Source organism: Meleagris gallopavo, chromosome 10 (genome assembly GCF_000146605.3).
Source record: "Meleagris gallopavo isolate NT-WF06-2002-E0010 breed Aviagen turkey brand Nicholas breeding stock chromosome 10, Turkey_5.1, whole genome shotgun sequence".
NCBI lineage: Eukaryota > Metazoa > Chordata > Aves > Galliformes > Phasianidae > Meleagris > Meleagris gallopavo.
In genome coordinates, this window is record NC_015020.2 from 6,023,725 (window position 1) to 6,049,007 (window position 25,283).

General features: G+C 35.5%; 1 protein-coding gene across 1 annotated transcript in view; it reads left to right on the top strand.

The window, feature by feature from the left end:
- Positions 1-25,266, top strand: part of COL11A1 (collagen type XI alpha 1 chain) — a 36,739-nt gene extending 11,473 nt beyond the window's left edge. The window contains exons 3-16 of the mRNA XM_010715875.1: positions 2,572-2,688; positions 3,296-3,391; positions 5,636-5,881; positions 8,337-8,399; positions 10,072-10,113; positions 10,472-10,534; positions 12,812-12,886; positions 15,521-15,604; positions 15,871-15,927; positions 19,719-19,772; positions 21,125-21,178; positions 21,290-21,343; positions 21,904-21,957; positions 25,141-25,266. Of these exons, the coding sequence (XP_010714177.1) occupies positions 2,572-2,688; positions 3,296-3,391; positions 5,636-5,881; positions 8,337-8,399; positions 10,072-10,113; positions 10,472-10,534; positions 12,812-12,886; positions 15,521-15,604; positions 15,871-15,927; positions 19,719-19,772; positions 21,125-21,178; positions 21,290-21,343; positions 21,904-21,957; positions 25,141-25,266 (1,185 nt within the window). The remainder of the gene's footprint in view (positions 1-2,571; positions 2,689-3,295; positions 3,392-5,635; positions 5,882-8,336; positions 8,400-10,071; positions 10,114-10,471; positions 10,535-12,811; positions 12,887-15,520; positions 15,605-15,870; positions 15,928-19,718; positions 19,773-21,124; positions 21,179-21,289; positions 21,344-21,903; positions 21,958-25,140) is intronic.
- Positions 25,267-25,283: the final 17 nt, after the last annotated feature.

Consider the following 25,283-nt stretch of genomic DNA (forward strand, 5'->3'; position numbering starts at 1 on the left):
GGAAATTGTTGATTGTGATAGGACTCCGAGAACTCACGGTACTGAAGTAACAGAAGCTCATGTAAAGGGATGTTGCTTACCTAGACTTCAGCAAAGCCTTTGATGATGTCTCCCACACTATTCTCCTGAAGAAGCCGACAGCCCGTTACTTGGACAGATACACTCTTTGCTGGGTAAAGAACTGCTGAATGGCAAGGCCCAGAGAGTGGTGGTAAATGGAGTCATGTCCAGCTGGCACCCGGTCACAAGCAGTGTTCCCCAGGGGTTGATACTGGGGCCTGTTCTATTCCATATCTTTATCGATGACCTGGATGAGGGCATTGAGTGCACCCTCAATAAAGTTACAGGTGACACAAACTGGCAGGAAGCATCGACCTGCCTAGGGCTAGGAAGGCCCTACAGAGTGATCTGGACAGGCTGGATAGCTAGGTTGAGGCCAGTGTGATGAAGTTCAACAAGTCCAAGCTTCAGGTTCTCACTTTGGCCACAACCCCAGGCAACGCTACAGACTTGGGGCAGAGCGGCTGGAATACTATTGGCTCTTAGCTGAACATAAGCCAGCAGTGTGCCCAGCTGGCCAGGAAGGGCAATGGCATCCTCGTTTTATCAGGAATAGTGCTGCCAGCAGGACCAGGGAAGTGATTGTTCCCCTGTACTCAGCCCAGATAAGGCCGCGTGTTGAGTACTGTGTTCAGTTTTGGGCCCCTCACTACAGGAAGACATTGAAGCCCTGGAGTGTGTCCAGAGAAGGACAGTGATAAGGGTCTGGAGTACAAGTCTTAGGAGGAGTGGCTGAGGAAGCTGGGATTGTTTAGTCTGGAGAAGAGGCTCAAGGGTGACCGTATTGCTCTCTACAGCTACCTGAAGGAAGTTTGTGGTGAGATGGGAGTTGGCCTCTTCTCCTATGTAACTAGCAATAGGACTAGACAGAATGGATTCAAGTTGTGCCAGGAAAGATTCGGGTTGGACATTAGGAAATAATTCTCCAAGAGGGCGGTCAGGCACTGGAACAGGCTGCCCAGAGAGATGATAGAGTCACAGTCTCTGGAGGTGTTCAAGAAATGTTTAGATGTTCTACTGAGGGACATGGCTTAGTTGGAAATATTGGTGATAGATGGACGGTTGGACTGGATGATCTTGGAGGTCTTTTCCAACCTTGCTAATTCTATGATTCTATGACTTCTAAGTGTTCAAGGTCTTTCAGTGTTAGTCCCATACTTCCTGAGGAATAAACTTTTCTGTATTTTATGTTAAGTAAAATGTATACAATGGAAGTGCAGGAATTATATCAAAAGCCTCTGTAAGCAGTTAAGGTAAACAGTTAAGCCAGACATTAGGTCACATAGTAGAACATATTTTAGAATGTGGACATTTTTAAATCCCATTTATAATTTTTTTCTAAAATGTCTTTCTTATGCTGATGTTATTTATTACTTCCATTCTTGGAATTCTTGGAGTCATTTAGATGTGCAATCCTCTCAGCAATCTGAAGAAACAAATAGATATTGTCTTCATTCTTCAGGCAATGATGCTGGTTTATAGTGGGAAATAAGAGATTTCACAAGTCATTAATTCCCATTATGCACATTAGAATGTTTCTTGTATTCTGAACATGGAAAAGGATTAAATTGGTGGGATTCTGGCCCCAATTCCACCTCCTTTTGGCTGCGTGGAGATGTAAAAAAGAATTAGGAGAAGCCATGAGACAGCTTTAATTTACAGGATGAATCAGTCCCTGTATCTTCAAGCATGATGGAGGTAGTAAGTAAAAACACTTTCTTCTCAGCTGTGATGAGTAGCAGTTGGTATGTCTAATCTAGACCTTTGTGGCAGAGCTGAGATTATAGTTCAGGAGTTGCTGGCTCCCTAGCTAGTGTCATAAAATTACATAAGCTAATTGTAAGCACTTTTCAATTGTAAAAGTTTTGTGGGTGAAATCTCTGCCCAACACTTTTTATTATAGCTACCGAGCTATGGAGTAATTTATAGCAACTGAGAATCTGGCCTTAAATGAAATTATATCAGTAACTTAATTGCTCAGATAGCATGTATCATGGAGCGGTCCTGATCTTGGGAACTAAATCTCTCCAAACACGGGGATAGCCATGGTTATTTGTGAGATGTAGGCTCTTTCCTGAATCTGAAATTACTTATGCTATTCATGTCAGATATTGGCATCTCTTCAGCTCTCCTGGTTGCCTGAAAACATAGATAAAAGAGTATACGTAAAAGAGGCATTATTTGTATTTAAAATATTAAATAAATATATTATTTCACAAACATCAATTGTTGCTCCCAGAAATCCAAATTATAGCTGAGTCTTTCTATTCAGTCCAATAAAAGATTTTTTTCCTGATTACTTCTTATTATTATTACTTTTATTATTTTTGCATTGTGCTTTGAGAAGAATAAGGAACTGTATTTCCCCCCCCAATTATATTTAATTGTTCATGCTAACTTAATCACCTTAAGCTTTAGTCCTAGGTAAAGGTTAAGATTATTTCCAATATTGCAAATCTAATTTGCTACCACTAACATGGGAATGCCTCATATTTTTCATTTGCTATGTAGTACACACCAGAAGATTTTATCGAATATGACTATGAGTATGGGGATGCAGATTATAAAGAAACTGAGTCTGTAACAGAGGGACCCTCACTGTTTGAAGAGACAATAGCACAAACAGAGGTAACAGAATCTGATCTGTTTGTTGTGTGGTGTCCAGCTGTCCCCTACCATGTGGTTTGTCAATTTGTGTCATTTGTATGTAAACTTAATGTTTTTCTTTTACTCATTTCTTTTCTCTTCAGCTTTAACACTTACTTTTACTTAGCTATGGAAGGCCTCACAACTGACAGCATTCATCTCACATTCATATACACTTCTTTCATTCATTCATTCATTCATTTTCTTTTCATTTTATTTATGTTTTCCCATTCCATCTTTCATAACATTTGCAGAAAAAGAAAGCCATGGTCAAAAAGAAGAAGAGGACAGTGGCCACTAGCTCAAAGGACAAACCCCAAAAGGCCACAACAAAAAAATCTGAAAAATATGCAACCAAGAAGAAGAAAAGTTATCAAGCAGCAACAAAAGACAAACTAGGGGTAAAGATAGCAAAGAAAAAATCAAGATCTTTCCCAGGCCAAGACTGGAAGATCTCTGATAATGAGAAAAAAATAGACCTATCCCCACCAGATGAATATCTGGCTTATAACATAACCTGAATAAAAGTGATATCTCTTGATTTTTCCTACAGGATTTTTTTAATAATGTACTTTTTCTTTAATACTAGGCAAACATTGTCGATGAATTTCAAGAATATAGCATAGCTGAAAATGACTACGGGCCCCAGACAGAAGCTCCCTCCAGAACTACTGAAGCCAATGAGGTAATGAGAACGCTTGAGAAAATTATAGGCAAATATACTTACCTGTCAGTTGTCAATAAAGCAAAACAACACACTGTTAAAGGAAGAAGATCAGTCTTTGAAGATATATGTATCCATAATAGTGATTAATAAGATTTTACAGTTTGTCAGCCAATATCAGAACCTAATATTTTCCTGGGCAAAACTCCCTTTGGTTCTAAGATCTGCTGAACTCATGCAAAGCTTATGATTCTGAAAATCATTCATTGACTCATTCTGTGGGAATGCAGGGTTGTTGCATTCAGTGTGGATATGAATGGAGCTATGTCTAGTATAAATTAGGTTAAATAGTAGACACAGTCCTCCTGCTGTAATTGGAAGTGCGCCTTCTAATTTTTTGTGTCACTCTTAAGATGCAGCATAAAGCAAGCCTAACTAAAGAAAAGAACGAATGCAAGCATAGCTATGTATTGAGGTTGAATCAGAAAACAAAGCCTCCTTTTAATAGTTCTTCAGCCAACAAAACTTAATTATTTCTCATTGAGATTCTGTTCAAATGAGACTTTGTGTTTTGAACGATCAAAAAGATAAAATGATTATTTCAACTTAGTATAAACTCTGTTTTCAGAAATCCACAATGACAAGCCTAAACATTATTTTTTTAACATTACTACACCTAAAAGGCAGTGTTGATTAATATGTCTGCATATTAATTAACGCTAGCTTTAGAAAAAAGATGACTGATTAGAGGAAATGTCATTTTTCTTTTACATATTGTTTGCAAATGAAAATATGTTGCTTATAAGATGTACAAAACTGACCCCTGAAATTACAAGGTATTTTGTCTTTATGTTGTTAATAGTTTTTGTTCAACACTTTCTTTGATTTAAAGAGCAAAATGAAAGAGAGAGAGAATCCCTATTTGTTTTCCTGGTTTTCTCTCATGTATCTTGGTGAACATGAATTAAGAGATACTTTACTTATTCTCGTGTAAAATGTTCTTGTATTAAGTCTCATGTTTACCTCTCATATGTTAATAGATAGAGGAATATAGATTTATTCTGCTTCTTGGGCAAGAATAGGCTAATTGTACAATAGTACAATTGTAATGAGATAGATCCAAAGCACAAAATTATGTCCTTAATGAGAATAGTTCTGCTTAAGGGCGTAATCTGGCTAAGAATTGGCTCAGAGCTCTAGCGTTTACTCTACTATATGGGAAAACTCATAGTAGCTAATGGTAGCTAATGGAATTAGAAAACTGTAAATTAGAATCTGGCCTTTATTTTAATTGCACTATATTTTAATGACTCTGGATGTTGATTAGCTTTTTAATATATATTTTTAAGATCATAATAGTTCATCTCCAGAATAACCATCTCATATTAGCAATATCTTAACTTTGATTCACTTTAAAACTATCCTTCCAAGAGATTTTTGTAACAGAATAAAGCAATTCTTTTTCCACAAATAGTTTTGTACATCTCAGATATAGCATCCTTATAAGCATGCTTATAAGCTGATTGCTTGGTTTGACACTTTGCATAATCAAAGTTGGAAGCTACAAGCAATGTTGAACTTTGAGAAATGTTAAAATTAATCTGAGTTTTGCAGGTGGAACTTGACTCAACGAAAAATATGTTTAAAATGACATGACAGACACATCTCTAGTTTTGGAATGATAAATTAACTGCAAATCATGAAAAGAGGAAAAGAAACATTTAGCTTGGCATTGGGATTTGTAGATGAAAGATAATGAAGGTGGCTGGGCTTAGCAAAAGTGGTGCTTGCACTGTCTGCACATTGCTATTGTACACAACCCTGAATTTTTTCACTGATTGTTACAATACATGTGTTAGCTTTGAATTTATTTGCTGTTCACTACTGTGTATGTATTCATTCATGAATACCTATGTGTGAAACCAAGCAGAGAAACTTAGCTATATTTGGCACTAATGTAACATTAAGCAAGCATTACACATAACGTACTGGGTATATTGAATTCAGAGGTTTTGGAAATTAAAAGAAAATAAAGTATGAAAGTATTACTTCTTTGTACTATGTAGACAAAGACCTTTTAATTACTCTGAAAGACTGGAGTTCCATTCCTTCAGACTCTAATTAAAAGACAATGTGCTGTAGTTCTACTGTTCCTTCTTCTTTTTGGCAAGTCATCATTGTGGTTGAGCATATGCCTATATTGCTTTACTAACATTAACTCACATATTCCTCCTATTCCCAAATCTTTGCTACTGATATGAATAGCAAAACCCTGTTGAAGAAGTATTTGCTGAAGAATACATAACTGGAGAGGATTATGATAAAAAAACTGAGGAAACTGAATATGGAAGCAGAGGAGTAGACCTCAGTGAATCTGATCTTCTGGTAGATGGAGATTTAGGCGAATATGATTTTTATGAATATAAAGAATATGAAGAGAAACCGACTGATTCTACTAATGAGGAGTTTGGTCCAGGTGTTCCTGCAGAGACTGATATCACAGAAACAAGCGTAAGTTATTTGAAGGCATAATGCAGATTCATTTAACTTAGCAATGCTTTTATAGTTACATATTTTCATAACTCTAAAGAGCCTGTTACAGACCTCACTGTATATATAAGGTGTATTCACACTATCTTTTATAGGCTGTGGATCAAACTTGTCCACTTGTTTTAGTAATCCTGAGGTTTTATTTTTTTATTATATGCAGTTTTTTTGTCACTTCTGATGAAGGGGGTAAGGGAGGGATTGAAGTTGGGAGGGAAATAGAAGAGAGAAGAGATTTGGAATTTCGAGAATAAATGATAAAAATGAACATGGATTTTTAAATCTTTCTAAACTAGAGCTAAAGCTGGAAAGAATGTAAGTTTTAAAACAGATGCAAGAACTAAATAATATCAGCACTGTTATATGATTATACTAACAAGTTGAATTGTACGCAAGTCCTTAGTATAATATGGCCTCTATTACTTTCCAAGGATAAAAATGAATGAGTCAAAAAGCTAGAGTTCTGAACTCATTTATGAAAATAAGCTTAGTCAACAGTGACATTTTTATGACCTTGCAGAAGTGATTTAAAAGCTCAGTATGTGTAAAGGAAGATAGGATGACATGGTGGGTCCTGTGAATCATGCTCTTTTTTTCTGTGTTTTAGAGCTCTGTCTTTTCCTCTGACTTAAACACAGGCTTAAAGGAAGGCTTTAATTTTCCCTTGGTTGTGCCAGGATCCTCATTTACCGGTTTACCAGATTGTAGAACCTGCAGAGAAAACTAATGTGACTGAGGCGAGAAGCAGAACTAGTTCCAACTTGAAGAATTTTCTTAGCTCAGTCCTTATTCTGTCCTCACAAACTTGAAATTTCAGTTTACAAAGAATTCAAGAAATAAAAGCAAATGCTGTGAGATTGCTTTTCTCTGCCAATCTTGAAATCCATGCTTTATCACTCCTTTCTAAACTCAGTTAAGGTCATTGTATTTTTTAATGATGTTTATCTTGCAATGAGATACAAGCTTACTTTTCTCCTTCTAGTACAGATGGGAACATTGTGTTAGAATGACACAGAAAAGGTCAGATTATCTGCAAAGGAAAGAGCCCATAAGGCACCATTTGCATTAAGCTGTCTAGACTCTATTCCCTGGTATAAATTTCACCTTAAAATGCCTTGCTCCAAAACTGAAGGATTCAGGAAGCTTGAATTGGAACCTAGGCTCTAGCCTGTGCCAGCTTTATTAATGCTTTCACCTGCTGAACTAGAGTATCATATAATTTTCTTTTGACATATGGATGTATTTAAAGTAAGTTAAGTTCTAACTTTGATCAAAAAGGCAAGGTGAAAAGTACTCAGTACCTGGAAACTTTCAAGAAAGGGGCAATTTTTAAAATATGTACTCAGTGTCCTTTTTTTTACAATCAATTGTGTGAATATAATCAAGCATAATTATCTGTACCACTTACTACTTGAGTTATATTATACAGTGTACAGAACTACTGTACAGTGAAATTTGTAATTTCATAAATCAGTATGAAATGCACAAGCAATGAATATGGACCTCTGCTTTTCCTTTCCAAAATAACTCAAAATACTGTAGCATTATCTTCAGAGTCATTTGATATGTTCAAATCCCCAGCTTCTATAGCATAAACATGGAACATTCTACTGAAAGCAAAAAATTCTCATCTTACAAGCACTGGATTTAATTTCTAGCTTGCAGTTGATATATTGCCAATCAAGAGAGGTAGTTCGGAAGAAAAACATATATTTCATAGATTGAATAAAAACAATTCTTCCTTCACTGTTTGAAACTTGAATCTGACTGTGTTCTGCCATTAGCATGTGTTATAGACCTGTTTTTTTAGGTCATGCTGTTGTCTCAGTCCTGAACCTAAAACTTTCCATAGAGCTGACCTTAAAAGAATTTTGCAGTTATGCTAGTTCATTTAGTTAGGAGCATAACTGGCTATACATTAAACACTATTTAATGTTTGCAGTGCCATTTAATTCTTCTCCCATTTAAGCCATGTAATCACAAACTCAGACTAATTTACTTTCATTCATTAGATGACTAAAGAATGGAATTAAATACTTGAAGGGTACTGTCCATATAGGGCTGAGGACTCTCTAATTGCTTACCTCAGAAGACTGTGAAAATAGTTGCTAATTGCCACGAATATGTTCATTCAAATATGAAAAGAAACAACTTTGTGACACGCACACAGAAATCTTAGATTCCAAAGTCCTAACGCTAACCATGGTGTGCAGACTATTGAATCCCATTGGAACACTAATTTTACTTCTACAAATTGATGATATCCAGTGATTTAAAAAGTGTTTGTGCAATTTTTGCATTAAACATTTTTGATGGTTCCAGCTTTAGCTTTCAGTTACTGGTTGTTGCAGTTCCTTATTGTGCCAGGTCCTTAGGCCTTCTACTTATATTCATTCTGGGGGCTGTTTTTACTGGTCAGGTGACTCAACATGGGGCTTATGGAGAAAAAGGACAAAAGGGAGAACCAGCTGTGATTGAACCCGTAAGTACAGACGTGGGTGAGTTTTTCTTTAGCACTATATAACTTGCACACTGTTGATAAATCGTTTTCAAACTACGTCATTCATGATACAATGACAGTAACCTTATCCGTGATCTCTGAAACAATCACCTGCAGTGTGGACTGTGTAAAGGTGGCAAAAGATAGTAGCCGGTTCAGCCTTCTCTTTCTGTTTCACAAGAGACTAACCACATACCACTTAAAACAAGGAGAATCTTCTTGTCTAGGGAAAAACAGAGCATAGGTCTGCTCTTCAGGGCAATTAGTGTAACTGTGCTCGGACAAACGTGCAGAGATAGCTTCCAACCTCCAGCTCAGGTTGGAAGTACAGGTTTCAGCATGGGCTGGGAAGTCCACCTAACAGCCTAAATAAATGCTTGAATGTTTAACCCATGCTTGTGCAATCAAACTGCTGAAGGTATAATTAAATGCTTGTTTCAAAGGTTATAACTTGGTCACAGTTGCAGTAAAGGAGCAGTAGCCTACGTATTTCTTCTCATCTTTAAGTAGTGTGGTAATTTGGCTTTTGTAGCAGAATGTTATACTACTGGGTGATGGTTATAAAATAAACAATACCTGGATTTTAAAAAGATTATATGAAAATGTTCTATTTTTTAATATGTGACAGGAGTTCAGTACTGGTGTGGTTCATTCTTCTAGAATTTTCAAGGAGTGCTTTCAAATATCTATGTGACTCAAATAGAATTTAAAGTTTGATCAGTTTTCTGTTTCATACCAAATGAAGAACAAAATATTAAGGGGAAGAAATAGCTAAAGTTGAAGCATGATAAAATCTGGATTCTGCGATCCAAGAGCTCCTTTTGATTCTATATTTCTATCCTAGGATTAGCATTTGTTTCAATTACCATTCATCAGAGATAGAGGAATACAGTAATGAATAAGCTGTATGTTAAGACTGACTTGTCAGTCATAATCTGTGAAGAAGCTCACTATGTGTTATCTCATAAAATGCATAGGTTTTTAGACTTTGCAAGATATAGTTTCCTTCCATAATACTGAAGAGGTACCCACTGCCACTCTCCAACATTTTTGGAGTTCACTACAGCTAGCTTCCAGCTCTCTTGCCCAGTCTTCCTTCCTGTGGAAAGCCAGGTATAAGTGGAGGTCATCTGTTTCTGGGTCTTAGTGTGACCTGGAAATCAGACTGGCATTTATTATGAGGTGCTATAAGACCCCGAGTCTAAAAATAACTGGAGTTATTCACATAAATTATTTAACAACATATTAAAAATAAAATATTATTGTGAATCTAGCACTACAAGATCCCTGTAGCCTAGAAGTCTTTCTAATTTTTAAGTAAAAGAACAATTCAGATTCTAATTCTAATAAATGACCTATGAAGATCTCAATAAAGAAGTCAAAATAGGTTTAAAACATCTTACAGCAGCTGAATTTAAAGTGCATTCCTTTTGTTAATTATTTTTTTTTAGTTGAAAACTTGTAAGACAAAAAGTAAGACATCCCACAAACTTATTCAACAAAATTCTATATTATTACACTATGTGGACAGAATATCCTAAGAAAAGTTTGTCATAAAACTAAGAAATATTAGTTCTAATAGTTCAGCTAGAAAAATTGTTATATCTTTGTCCATGATGTGACCAATTAGTATCTTTTTTCCTTCCCACAACAGGGTATGCTCATTGAAGGACCGCCAGGACCAAGAGGCCCTGCTGTATGTAGATTAATTACGATTTCTTTTTATTGCCATTGTGTTTTGATATTCCTGAGTTAAAACAAAATTGATCTTGTCATAGTTCACAGGGGATGTATTGGACTTAGTATTTTAAGAAGGAAATAAATAGGGGTCATGTCTAGCATTTTCAGTGAGAGCATGCTACAAGCTGAGTGCATGTGAAAATCAAATACTTCCAAGTATTAACTGGAAATCTTCATAAGAAAAAAAAAAAGTTGTGCACTAATATATGCAATTTTCTCAAAATATGTATTCAACATAACTTTCAAAAAAAAAAAATCAAAAACATTCTGCGAGCCATCATTCAACATAATAATTTGTCATACATTTTCCATAGGGTCTTACAGGTCCCCCAGGTTTACAAGGCCCTGTTGGTCCTCCAGGTGACCCTGGTGAAAGGGTAAGTCAACATACAGATTATCCTGGTATTCATGGTATGTCTTGCATTAATTATACAAGAGCAAGTGTGTTAGATCCTGACCTGAAAAACAGCTTAAGAAAATTCAATGGAACTGAGGCTGATTTACTCAGCTGAGTACATCAACTGAAAAACTGGATAAATATTTAATTAATGGTAGAAATATCTTCTATATGAAAGTGGAAAAGAATGAAGTTCTAGTTTGCCTGTATGTCTGCGTACATTTTAATGGAAATAATTTTAAAATAGAAAAAAGCAGTAGGTTAAAATATCTTATATGCATCTTGAAAAAATCAATATGAACTTAGCCATAAAATGTAGAGATGCAGAGAAAAACAATGCCATTATTCTACAGAATTTGTGAGTGCAAGGTGCTAAGAAGATGCATTTGCCTCAATAAATAGATAATAGTAGCAACAACACTTCACCTTGATAATAAACCAGCATACATCCTTCTTTCACATTAACTGTATTTTGATTAGTAGATTAGTAGATTAACTGTATTTTGGAATCTGATTTATTTTGGAATCTAAACTGATAAAATTGGAATTTTAACACATTAAAATGGAATAAATCCACATAATACTTAGGTTTTAACCTAGCTGCTCACTAAGTTGCTTATAAGAAAATTCTTGAATAAACACATCAATTTTCTGCCATGGAGTAGACGTAATTTCTTGTATTAAAAAAGATGCATTATACAAAGAGATAATTGTAGGAATTAGTTACCAAACCCACTAGAACAGCGCAGATGTTTGCAACTAGATTCTGCTTTCAGATTCAATCTTCATGAAGTAATGTGCCTGACTTCAACATACGTGTAGGCACATACGGTTTTTTCTTATAAAACAATCAGTGTACATGAATAAAGACTGTAGGTATTTCTATTACCATTCTGACTAGTTTTCATCTTAGGTTAAAAAGCTGGTAAAGTAACATTGCCTGTCCAGTAAAGGAACACTGTTTAAGTAAAAAATGCCTATGGTTCTTCAGCTGTTGTAATAAATTATTCTGTCATCCTAATCCTAATATTGGGTATAAGATAATTGAGAAATGAATGAACATACCCTTCTGTAGAAGACCACTTATGCACAAGTCTCACTTGCACTCACTGCATGAATTAATTTCACTCACATAAGTGCTGCTGTGGGAGAAAAAAGTGAAAAAAGAACCCTCAAATTCACTTGGTAACACAAAGACTCATAATCATATGGCATAAAGTTGATACAGGTCAAAGCGAAGTTTCTTCGAGTGCCTTGTGGATGCATTTAACAGTTTTTTAAAGTTAAATCTGAAATGCCCAGATATATAATGCTTCTTTCTAATTATGACAACATCATGTTATTCAATACTTTTTAATTGATGATAATTTTCTATTTACAGTGTACCTATAGTATGCCATTAATAGGGATTTGTTCTATGATGTTCCAGACTTTTTTGGAAAAAGAGCTAAAAATAACAGATTATTGATCTTAATTCCCCAAGAGAGGAAAAAAGACCACATTTTTTAGGATCAGCTTTCCCATTGTTTTCTTCAACACTTGAGTGCCAAAAGGAATCACTTAAGTCAGTTTGATGTTTGTTGATCTGTTATTGCAAGCCTGCAGAGTCATTCTGGTGAACGTATACTTTTTTTCTCAAACATGCAGTATGCAAATGAGCACTCATAACACAGGTCCTTCATGTCCTTGACAGCTTCATCTAGTAAAACTGCTGGGACAAAAGATGCAATTCGATAAATCAGTTGTCACAACAGCGGTGTTAATCAGTGTAGCACTGCCTGTTGGCAACCATAAGAATTGTGTACACACTGGTACATTTTTTCAACTCTACACAAAAAATGTAGCTCTTTTTAAATGGGTACAGAAGAGAGAATTCACGAAAATGGATTCCAAGTCATAACTGTAGGACTTCTGTAGCCATTCAAAATTAAACATACTCAAAATTTTTTAAAGAAAATCAGCAGTGTTAGTTTTCTATGTATCAGATAAAATAAACACTGGAACATCTCAAGTCAGCCTAACCTATGAAATCTAGGTTCTCCTCACATCATTTTTAAAACAATTTGTGTGGTAATTAGAGAGAATAGTTTTCTTCCCTATTGCTGAATGTTTTCCCTAAGCCTACTTCTTTAGCTACCACAATAACATTCCCAGAGTGCCTCATTATGAATACAAGCTTAAGTGACTCAAAAGGTTTTCCATAAATAACTGTCCTTTCATTCTCATCCCTTTTTCTGCCACCCCTGTATTCTCCCAGGGTCCACCTGGTCGTCCTGGTCTCCCTGGTGCTGATGGTTTAGCAGGTCCCCCAGGTACCATGTTAATGCTGCCGGTAAGTTGCATTATGGTTCTAGGGTAGAGAGATTCCAAAAATATAGTGTTTCAATAAATGTAAAGATAATTACTTTTTCATCTGATTTTGTCTTTGGAATGAGAGATGATAGAGTTTCTCGTATGGTTTAACTATTTGCAGGTCATTTGTTGATTTTTCTTTTCAGACAAAACATAGGAATTAGCTCCTGCATGGCTGCCTGATGAGAACCTACATGACTGTATTGCATATGCTAAAATGGTCCTTATTTTTTCAACAGTAGCTATTATCTGATACATATTTCCCAAACAAGGAATTTGCTGTTCCATAAAGACAGACATGCGTGCTTTCAAATCTCTTTCACTTGGAGAATTTTAAACATTCTTTTCCTAAAATTGGACTTCACTGTCCTCTTTGAAAAGCCAGAGCATCCTTTGAATAGAAATAGATGCACATAGCCAACTCTGCTCCCACTGGAATTTAAGCAAAACACCATCTGTTTTAGCAGGTGGAGGGACAAGCTCAAAGCTCTCAAAAGTGTCTTGCAGCTTTTCAGTATGAGATGTATTGTGCATGGAAGTTATTATTCCAGAGTGTGTATAGTTGAAAGATTTCATAAGTAATAACATACCAGAGTAATAATAAAGCAATTGTAAAGGAAAGGGCAATATTTTCTGTAAGATTATCTTTGTAAAAAAGCTCAGAGCTGTAGTTGCCTCAACTCTGTTCCAAGAGGCAAGACTCCATCAGTATCAATGAGGAAAGGATGATTTTAAGTTTATTTTTTATTTAAGAAACAATCAAGGAAAGATTATTAAAGAAAGGTAGTGTTTTTTACCTCATGCTTGCGCTAGTGTTTTGTTATCACAGCTGGCTGTATAACAGAAATATTTAATGCCCAATAATTAGTTGGTGAAAAAATGCCACTCGAGTATTATTCCCAAATCATTCTTCCAACTGTAATAACTGTGCCAGAGGAGGTTGATTCACCACTTTGTTCCATTAAAAGTAGTAAGTGTGGACTAATACTATACCCATCAGTTAATTTATAAAATAGCACAAGCCTTTGTTTAAGACATTAATCAGTCTGAGCTCAAGTATTTTTCCAAGTTAAAAGAGAAGTTTCTCAGGAAGAATTTCTTAATTGGCTTCAGTTGTTCTGAATTCTGTCCTAGTAGTTTAACCAACATCCAGACTTCTTTACCATTTTCATTTACCATCTTATTTTCAGGACATCATATTGTTTCTGAGTCTGTGGCTCAGGTTGATCTTTGCTAACTATTTGAAATACGCTGCTATTCTACTACATTTTCTAAACATTCAGTGGAGAAAATGTTATCCTCCAGGTCTAGTTCCAGCTGCAATGAGGTGATATAGTTTTTTTCTAAAAATCAGGTGCTGTTTAAATATTTAATCATATAAAATGAGGATAGATGTTTTGAAGTATAAAATGTCACTTTTATTTTAGCAGATTTCCAAGTTAATGAGTATTTCTTAGGAGTTTTATTACTCTGGACAGTGTTGCTGTCACCACTATTATAGTCACAATTCTCATTCCTAATTGCTTATTCTCCTTCAGCCACTTACAGGTTCCACTGAGAGCCGCTATCCTTTTATTACAGATGACCTGCTGACCAGCTTGAGACCCATTCTGGTGTAAAGAGCAGGATTCGGATCTGGCAGTAGCTACACTATCTTTTCTCAGAGATACATTCTGAGTCCTAAAGAACATGTAGGAGAGTCCTTTGTGAGGCTCTTCATTATCATGTATGGGGCTTGAATTCATAAAAATAAGTTCACTCTTTCAATGGATGCAAGATAACTAATTGCTTGGAACAATATTTTGAAAGTTGTGTTGATTCTGCATTGTGCAGATGCATACAGAGCCATCTGGCTTCCTTTTAAATGGCAGCAAATTTGATAGTTCTCTTCCTTTCTCATATGAGAAGAGTCAGGTACTTATTTGCAGGGGCTTAAAGCAAGTAAGTTTTCCATCACTTTGCCAAAGAAAGGCTTTCATTCTGATCTTACTATGATTGCAGAAGAAAAACTTCAGTTGCCATGCCAACTCTGGGTATAAGTAAACCATACAAACAGACTGCTGTGAGCAGTGAAAGATTCTTTGCCCTGACATCCACTGTGCTCACGTCATACCTTTGGAAAACCATGTTACTTGCTGCAGCTCAGTGTCCCTTCAAAACTGCAACGCTTCTACTAGCAGTTTCATGAACAATAACAAATCATGAGTGCAGAGTATTCATTAGTTTATTTTGAAATTGTCAGAAATTACACAAAACTGTTTCCTCTTAGATACCAAATGTCTTTTTCACATTGAATTCTGCCTTAAGTTAAATTTAATTTTTATGTAGATAGCTAAAAATGCACTGAAAGTTAATTAACTTTTATACATTTTAATTTTAAAAAATACATTAAACAAAATATTTTCACTTAAGCAATTAGATTTGTTCTTCAGTTCTAAACTCTTACTCTTAATACAAATACCAGTCCCCAGTTCAGCAGTCTACTGAAGTTAATGGAATTAACTAAATACTGAGACTCAGTGTCTTCAAAGCGGTTTACACGGTTGCAGTGAATAATAATTGTGTTTTTCATTTTATAAACTCTGAATTCCATTTCTTGTTTTGATACCTGTAGTTCCGCTTTGGTGGAGATGGTGAGAAGGGCCCAACAATCTCAGCTCAGGAAGCTCAAGCACAAGCCATTCTTCAGCAAGCAAGGGTAAGCACAAGGAGCCTGAAAACAGAACTGCCACAAGAGTATAATTCCAAATAAATTTCCATTTTATGACACTCAGAGTGTGAAGTAAACAGCTGTAAGCATTATTTCATGATTGTAGACATCCTTATGACAGAATGCACTCACCCCTGTGTGAATGATGGGGCCTATTTGCTAGTGTATTGTGACATTGTCTTAATACAGAATCTGTATGCTGGGCTGGCAGCTTTTTCTTGGCACCTGATGCCTTGTTCTGTTTGTCTTCTCAGATTGCAATGAGAGGTCCACCTGGTCCCATGGGACTCACTGGAAGACCAGGTCCTGTGGTATGTAAGCAAAACAGAGGCATGAATCTAAGAGCACTCTAATGAAAGTTCACTGATCTCACTCTGGCACTGCCTGCACCTCTGTACATTTATTTGAAAAGCAAGTGCTATAATTAAGGTCACAGTTTTTATTGTTATTCGAAGATTACAATGCAGCCTGAACACTAAATGAGACGAAACAGTCTTACATAAATAACTACATATGCCTCTACAGTCAGTAATCTCTGTGACAATATTTACAAAGTTTCTGGTAGCAAATATGAAACACTACAGAAGAATATACTAAAGTAAGATTGTGCAGAATGGCTGTGGCTCACTATTTAAGCTGAATCTGGAAATTTCTTAAGATACATTATGTAAGCAATCAAAAATAACATTGATTACTAAAATAATGGTTGCATTTTTTTACTTAAGACATGAATTTGGCCTGTACTGCTAATACTGAATGATCTGGGAAATGACCCTGTGGAATATTTTGAAAGCTTGTATGTTTTAAGAAGTCTATACACAGAATACAAACAACAGTTTTTCTAAGGATATTTAAAACAGCTTTTTGGTCACAAACAGGCTTGCTACTGTAATGCCTGTGGAGACTTTAAAAGGGCAATTAATGTCCAATGAAAGTACAAAAACAGATAGGAAGTTAAGCAAGCCAAAATCACCTGATTTATCTGCCAATTGCAATTTCCTCTTTTAAAAGATGGATATTTCAGATACAGTAGTCTACTAAATGGTGTTATTTAGCATTTAAAAATATTTAAAAAACTATTATAGAGCATCTGTAGTATGAAATAAAATAAATGCTGTAGCCAAAATCATAAGCATTTTAGAAAAAAGCTCTTTTCTGAGTTCTCCCAGGTGACTATATTTATTCTCTGACATGAAGTGAAATTCTCTTTTAAAGACTGTATAGCATCCGTTTTTGAAAGTCTTTTTATTTGGAAACTTAATTTGTCTATTTTGGTGGCACAGCTAGGTTGAAAAATATTTGGCCTTCTTAATTTGATCTATGTCTGCTGTAATTTTTACTTCTATTGTTGTGATGATGATGGACACAAAGTGCAATGTTAGCATTTTCCTTTACACCAGACAGGCTTCTAGCTGTAAAGTGGACAAGAACACAATTGTGCTATTGAGAAACTAAGACAAATGACCACTGAGGAACCAAGAGAAAAAGATAAAACAAGTTTACATATGGTTTACTGTGTAAAGAAAAAGTGATGCCAATTATGTGTCAATTACAATTGTTGTAGCTAGCACATGCACAAAAAAGCAAGAGAAGTTTGAGGCTGTCTGATTTTCTCTGGAATGCAGTAATCATTTCCTCTTAATTAGTTTCCTTCTATTCATCCCTCTTGTAGAGATTTGGTCTTTTGAAGTTGTGGGATCACAGTGTAGGAAATACAGTTCTTTTCTCTTCTTTTGCAATTTTTTCCTTAAATGCAGTGCTTCTGCAACAGCTCATGGCTGAACAGTGACAATCAAGTCCTTCCCTTCTATCCTCTTTCTTTTCTCTAAGCCCTACCATCCTCAGCGTTCACTGTCTGAGTTAAACTGCTAGTTTGGAAACAGGAGAGGCAGATGGACATACAACAGGAGTACTATCCTGCTGTTACTCACAGAAAATATTGGTCAAGTTATTGTCCATTATATTTTGCACTGTTACAGTAGCACGGTACAACTGAAAATTTATGTTAATGGCTCTTTCTGCTATTTTCTCCAATCACTACTCTTGTTAGCAAAGAAAACCTGGGGTGGGGGGCTGCTGGAAGAATGTTTTAAGGATAATACGGAATACTCTCAATCTTGTTCTTACCTGATCCTAATAGCTCAACATTCCTTTGAGTGACTTTTGAAAGCTATGTAGATCTAAAACTTCTCTAAATTGTGTTCTGGGTTGGTTCAGCAGTGCTTTGCCTCATCTTCAAATGGGCCAAAATTCCTGTTTCAGTTTATTCTGTGCTTCAAATCTCGTGAACCTAGCTCTGTTTATCTAGATGAAATACACTGGTTACAGATAAATCATAGCTAAATATCTTATCAAAATCTCACTCAGTCCCCAGAAACTAAAATTAGTAGGCTTTGGTTGTGTTTTTAAGCAGATGGATGCAAGAGTAATTATTTTCTAGAGTAATTCATCCAAAATGGGATGTTGCAAACAAGTGCAGAAATTTGCCACAGTCTTCTGATTATCGCAATTAGATATGTAGCAATTACAAAGTCAGTCATGTTGAGTTTATTTAAATAACTAATACACTATTTCCAGCAATGTATTTAGATCAGGGGACCTGTAGGATAACATTAAGTCTGTATAGGCAGAATAGTTATAGAACTGCTATAAGCAAGGAATTGGTTTGTAAATAAAATGTTTTATTGACAGTGGGTTATATACCTTTAATTATATTTCATACCAGGTACATTTTCAAAGTCATCGTTTATTTCTGTTTACAAAATTTAAGTGATCAACATTAATAGATGTTTTTCTACTAAGCCACAAGGAGGCTCTAGAAATCCAACTCTTTAATCTGGCAACATTTTAGGCCTAGAGTTCCAGAAGCAACTGCAGATTCTTGATGTGTTTGTGTGTTCAGATTATTTAAATTAATGAAATAATAGGATCTCTTCATCTTAATATGAGCTGTACTGTGTTGTGTTAATTTAGTAGTCAGTGAGACACAGACAAGCACATAATTCATTAAAAATCTTAAACACAGGATTCTTGTAGCTCCAGTCTAGCTTCAACTGAGTGTGGAGTTCACATACTTGATTAGCGCAGAATGCAAAATAAATTTCTGCTTACTGATGTTAATTAAAAGCAGAGTTTACAACAGTTGCCATCTATCACTACTGTTCTTTCCACTACCATTACCAGAGATATGATTTTCTATTTGCTTAGAATTTGATTCACTTGGAATGTTGGTGGGACTTTTTCCATTCCACGATGCTAGATCCAGCACTAAAGCCTTGAGACAACTTACTTTGAATGGTCACTATGGTAAACATGGGAGGAGGATCAGTCTTCCAAGATCTGAAAGATTCTTTTTGTGTTGAATACCTTAATTTGGTTATGACCTGCTTCAGAGGTCAGAAATGCAAAAAAACTTTTACCCATAGTAGTACTTAAATATGTACCTTCCCTAAGCCTGTATTCTGTGTCAGCGTGTCCAGAGACTTAGAGAGAAAACTGTGAAGACCACTAATTTTGCCTCAGATTCCACATAGCCTAGGTGAAGATTTATTTTAGGTCATTTCATAGGTAAAACTGAAGATCTGTATCATTTAATCATAGTAAAAATATAAAATAAGTGCACTTTTTCATGTCAGATGCAGAAATATTTTGATTAAAATATCACTGTAGGTTATGGTAAGATTGCATCAGTTAGTGATCTTTGATTTGAACTCTATGTTTTCTTCTGTGAAACACAGAAATGGATAAAGGTGAAAAGAGGTGGATTTAATTTCTATTGGCTTCCTTGAAGCTGGTGGACTTTTGTTTGCATGCAAACTGTGCTCATATTTAGCTTTCAAGTATTATTATAGAACAAAGTGTCACTTTTGATTTCATTCAAATCTGTTGGAATTTTTCTTTTGTAAGAGAAAGATTTTTGACCAGTAGGCCCAGGGTCTATTCAGTGTGCACTGGGTTATACCTTCAGATTCAAAGGGTGAATTCACACTACATAATAAGCAGGAGATTGTTTTTTTTCTCCTTGTCAATATATAGGAATAGAAAAATAACTTTGTAACTTAAAGATCTGTATTCAAACAATATTTTCCTTTTTTTAATCAAGGGAGGACCTGGAGCAGCGGGTGCTAAGGGAGAAAGTGGCGAACCAGGTCCTCAGGTACAATAATATTGCTTGCTATGTTTGAACTTGTTTATCCTCACAAAAAAATGCATTTATATCTCTTCAAAGAAAATGGTTAATGATGTGCTTTCCACATGCAGTTGAGGAAAAATAGCTTTTACAATACAGTCTTAATTAAACGTGTTAGCTTGACTTTTCATTTTGAATATGGAAGTCCATCTGCCTTTACAAAAGAAAGAACAATTATAACTTCTGGAATGTCACTTTTATCTCCGTTCATTAATTAAATGTCAATCTGCATGTATATAGTCTTGGGCTATGATCTCATCAGGTCTCATAAGCTGAGAGGTTCTATTTACTAAGTAAACAGGAATATTTTCAAGAAGAACTCAATGACATAGCAAGAAGGTGTCTTTAGGAATCAGTGCATGCTTTTATTCTCATCTTACTATTATATCTGCTCCTGTGGTGATGTAAAAGAGTACTGAAATCTTTTAGTTTAAACCTTAAAATAATCAGGGGTTTCTTAAAGAAATCATGATATGTGTCTCTGGAACAATAATTTTGCCATATCATGGTATGGTGGTATCATAGATCAGCTACATTGTTAAGTACCTTATAACTGAACCTTATAACCTTATAACATATTAAGTATCTTATAACTGAACATGGATATTTGCAGAAGAAAAAGAAAGTAATTGAACAACTGTGAACAACTGGCCAGTCTTCTAATTTTCTTACTTACATCGTTAACATTGTTTCTCTTCCTACTCAATATTTTTGGATGCTAGTTCTTAAGCACTGTTATTTCCATGCAAGGAAGACACATTTGGATGGGTGATAAGAATACTTTTATAGAAACATACACCCACTCAACCTACAGTGACAGTTACGTGTCTGAACAGTGCAATCAGGTTTTTCGGTCTGAAGTAATTTCATTCTCCTCTAGTTAAAGCTCTGCTCTATAAAGCTAAAACAGCATGTGAGCTATTTACCAGCACAACTCCTGCTTGCATATGAATTAGTAATCTGAAATAAGCACTCTTCAGTTTTCATCAAATAATTATTATGTGCCTAAAATAATTTCAGTATGACAGGAACAAGAATTTTCAAATTACAGGCTTGGGATCTTCAAAGTCATCAAAAGAATATAACAAGCTTTTAAGTAAAGGGGCCAATCATGCATGTGTAGTGTCATCTCATGAAAACTAGTGTTAAAACAGAGTTAAGCCAGATTGAATGATTGTGTTCTATTAATATAAATCAGAATTTGAAAGCTATAATCTATCATCTCCTGGGGGGAAAAAAAAAAGTCACCTCTCAGTATAAAAAGCCAACCCTGTTCCTGAGTTACTTAACTAGGTTTTTGCTGTACTCTTTAAACTCAGGGTCCTCGCGGTGTTCAAGGTGCCCCTGGTCCAAGTGGAAAAGCTGGCAAAAGGGTAGGTAGCATACATATCAATCCTGCTCTGGGTAAATAGATGCTATTTAGATGTTTAAATATTACTATTTTCACTGCATTTTCAATTGTTTTCCCTTTTGCATTTCTGCAGGGGCGGCCTGGAGCTGATGGTGCCAGAGGAATGCCAGGAGAACCTGGTGCAAAGGTAAATAATGAGACCTTGGAATGGTCTGGATGGATTTTAAGCAAGCACCGCAGTTTCCACCCAGGCCAAACCAAAATTCTCCTCTCATGTGAAAATATTGAGGTTTCAGATAGCTGGGTCAAATGCAAGAGTTGAGAATGAATCATGTATTTGAAATATGCTAATTAATGGTAATGGTTAGTAGACTGACCTTGAAATAACTCAATTCTTTGGGCATGATTATGTCCCTCTTAGTTTTTATTTACAGAGTATCAGCAGTAATGAAGTCAGTCTTGCAACTACAAAGGGCAGCTAGAATCAAACTTTTCATTTCAGTTTAGACTTCTTTTTATAAACACCATGCCTACAGTGCAGTGCAGTAAAGAAGCTGGTGTGGCATATTTTCTAGCTTTAATACATAGAAAACTTTAAGAGTTTGATTGTTGTACTCCTCCCTTCCATATATTTGATTCAATAAAAAAGTGTAACATGACTCTAACACAGAAAGAAGATGCAATTTACTCAGAGCAATGCAGACTGTAAGTAGTAATTTACGGAAACTGTGATTTCTTCTCTCTAAGGGTGACAGAGGATTTGATGGTCTTCCTGGCCTCCCTGGTGACAAAGGTAACAGGGTAAGAAAAACATGCATATTTATACAACAGCATAATGATACAGTCACAGAAATAATGTACTATTCATTAAGAATAGCACAAACAACTGTGAGGAAAACTGAAACAGAATAGTCAGCATTTCATACTACAGAATAATATCTGTATTGTCAGGTAATGTATTCCTCAGAATATTTTAGTAGTATCAATCATAGACTACAGTTCACACATATTATTGATTTAAATATGTTTTTAGAATTCAGATCATATCTTCAGGCTTTGCTCTAGTAGTTTTTTGTTGTTGTTGTTGTTTTATGACAAAATTTGTCTGCTGGATTTAAATTGATTGTTAAGGGAAACAGTAGCACAGTAAATTAGCATTAAATTTCTGTGTCAGGAGTATGAAAATTTTTAGCCTGCAAGAATCTTGCTCAAAAACTGCATCTGGAACCGGAAACTGAACTTTTTAGTATGGCTCATTCCAACAACTTCAGATTAATGACAGATAAAATTCATATTAGATAATTTGGGAAAATTTGAAATAATACTTAAAACAACTAATATACTAGTTCCTGTTCTCATATCAGTTGAGAAGATGAGGTTGCATCTTTCACAGCAGGGGCTTTCTGCTTTAAATTATACCCCTAAGACAGATAGTAATACCATGTTCTGTTGAGTGTAAAACCTGGTAAATGCATAAAAAAACAGTAGGTAGGAATTTCAGAACTAAATATTCCCATCTATGCTGATGACCAAGGAATGATTATAGTTCTCATCCTTCAACGGGTTAGTATGGTTGCTGCCCTTCTTGGAAAATCTCACCAATGTTGACTACTGGTCTGTTGCATAGTGCTTTGTAATAATCTCTAAGGATACTCTCTTGAGTTCTTTTAGCAATAGAAAAAGAACTTTTATTGTCAAGCAAATATCTTGATCCTTTTCTGTCATTCCTTCTTACTAATATGTAAGGTAATCAGCACTTCACAGAATTGAAATTTGGCTTCATCAGCATGTGACCAGTAGAGGGGGCTAGACATTAAGTTCTTGTTACGACTCTGAAGGCTAAGCAGAACTTGGTTCAGAGCCAGGGTACGTGTCTTGTCTGCTTTCCAACCTTTAATGGTAGAATCGTCAGTCCATAGGACATTCCATATCATAAAGAATTTTTTTTCCCAAATATTTTATTTGTTCCATATTTCCTAAATAAATGAGTATTGAAATAGAATAAGTTTGTATTGAAATTTGTAACGTGTTAATGAAAACAAAGGCTTCTTTTTGTCATTTTTTTCATCTCACTATTTAAAAATCACTGCATTCTCATGTTTGTTTGGCAGTCTTCTTTAAAATTACTAACTATATTCCCTCTGAAATCAGCTCAGTTCAAAAGCCAGACCAGATAGCTAGACCTCTTTGGATTCATAACTACTCAACAGCATGTAATATAAATATTCAATTCTCCTTGGCTTAAAATAAACAGAAAAATATGACAAGAGAAATACTTTTTTTCTATTGTGTTTGTGTTCCAGATATAAAAAAACTGATGCTGAAAACACCTGACTTTAAAGTGGATGTTTTAGGACTTCTTTTAGAATTAGTTGTATTTGAATTGTGAGTGGCAAATTTCTTGTCTCTGAGGTCTTGCTTTTGTCAAACACAAGTTGTCAGACAGGAATTACTGGATGAGACTCATTGGTCTCCAATATAGAGGAAATAGACCACATGTTGTAGTATTCCTTTTAGTCTTAATTTCTTTGACTGAACATTTTTTGTTTAGGTTTACTAGGACTATACCCCTTCTTGAGTATAAAAATAAGCAAGAGACTATCTACTAGAAGTAAAGCTCTAAGGAAAAAGAAATTCTGGCTTCGGCAGAGCATTGGAAGAAAAGAATTGGAGTACTAAAGAATTGAGAATGCTGATAGGGTAGTTGTGTTCTGATGGTATGACAGTACAGGCCACTGAATGCAAGCTTCTAATCTCTTTTTGAGTGCCATGCTATTGCAAGACAAGAAAGGTAGCCCTGTAGAGGTTGAGCTCTTTCAACATCTGAAGGTTTAAGTCAGCTTTTACCTAGATATTAACTGGAAGTTAGAACACAGATTATGCATCACGTGAGTCATCTTTCAGTAGCATCTTTTACCATGCAGAAAACCACATACTGTACCAGAAAATCACATTGAATAGTTTCAAAACTTATCAAAATGTAATAATTAATCTTCTGTCTCTGAAAGTGCAGTTCATAGAATTTAATTCTTTCCAGTACTGACTCCATCTTTTAGAGAAAAGAAATTGAATAAAATCCTAATAATTTTAATACAAGAGCACTCTAGGAGAAGAGACCAAGTTACCTAAAATTCCCCAGGAAAGTTAAATTTTGAAAGCATGAAATGGAGCCACTGAAGAGTGATTCCATATATCTCTGCAATAATCTGCTGCAGTGGTCGTGCTCCTTGGAGGCAGTGATTAAACTAAGGAAAACAGGATGAATACTTGGTTGTTGTCCAATGCCAGAAGGAAGTCACAGTCTAAAAACCTGCTACCTAGAAAGAGGTTGGTCAGCGGTGTTAGAGCTATGCTGCACACTAGTTCTCTTTAGAAGAGAAAGAAAAATAAATCCTAAAAGTGTGTAGTCCAGAATGTACTGAGGCTTCGCTTACTGAGACTTGAGAAGCCCCAGCCTCAAGGGGGAAGTGTGGAAGTCTGGCTGCATTCCAAAACCTCTGACAAATCAGTCCTAATGCTCTAAATGACTGGTACCAGGGTGGGTGGCTCTGAAAGGCTGTCAGTGAACTTCACTGCATGGATTCCAAGGCCTTACAACTGGTGTATTAACTCCTGATGCATGTACACCTTCCTTATTTTCCTAGCAGAAATACATTGTGTAAGGGAGGAGACGAAGAAAATGTGGGTACAGATAATTAAGACTGCCTTTTGGAGCAGCAATTTCTGTATGTTCTGGGGCAATGAATAGTTAGAGAACAAAATTTTACAAACAGATATTTCATTGTTTCAATAATGGTCATTTGTTTTTGTAAAAAAGTAATGAAAGACTTTACTGAGTTCTGTAACTGATTAATATCATTATGTTAACACATTTTGATACATCACATCACACTGCAGCTAATATATTTATTTTCATTTCCTTTCCCATTCTTTATTGTTTTCAGCCACAGATGTATTATTTTAATAACTTTTCTTGTTCTACAGGGAGACCGTGGCCCACAGGGACCTCCTGGCTTACCTGGTGAAGATGGATCAAGAGTAAGCTGCTATTTACTTCAGATTCACAGTAAAAGTGGGATTGAATCCCATGTAATGGAAATACAGTCATAATATCTGCTCTTTTTTTT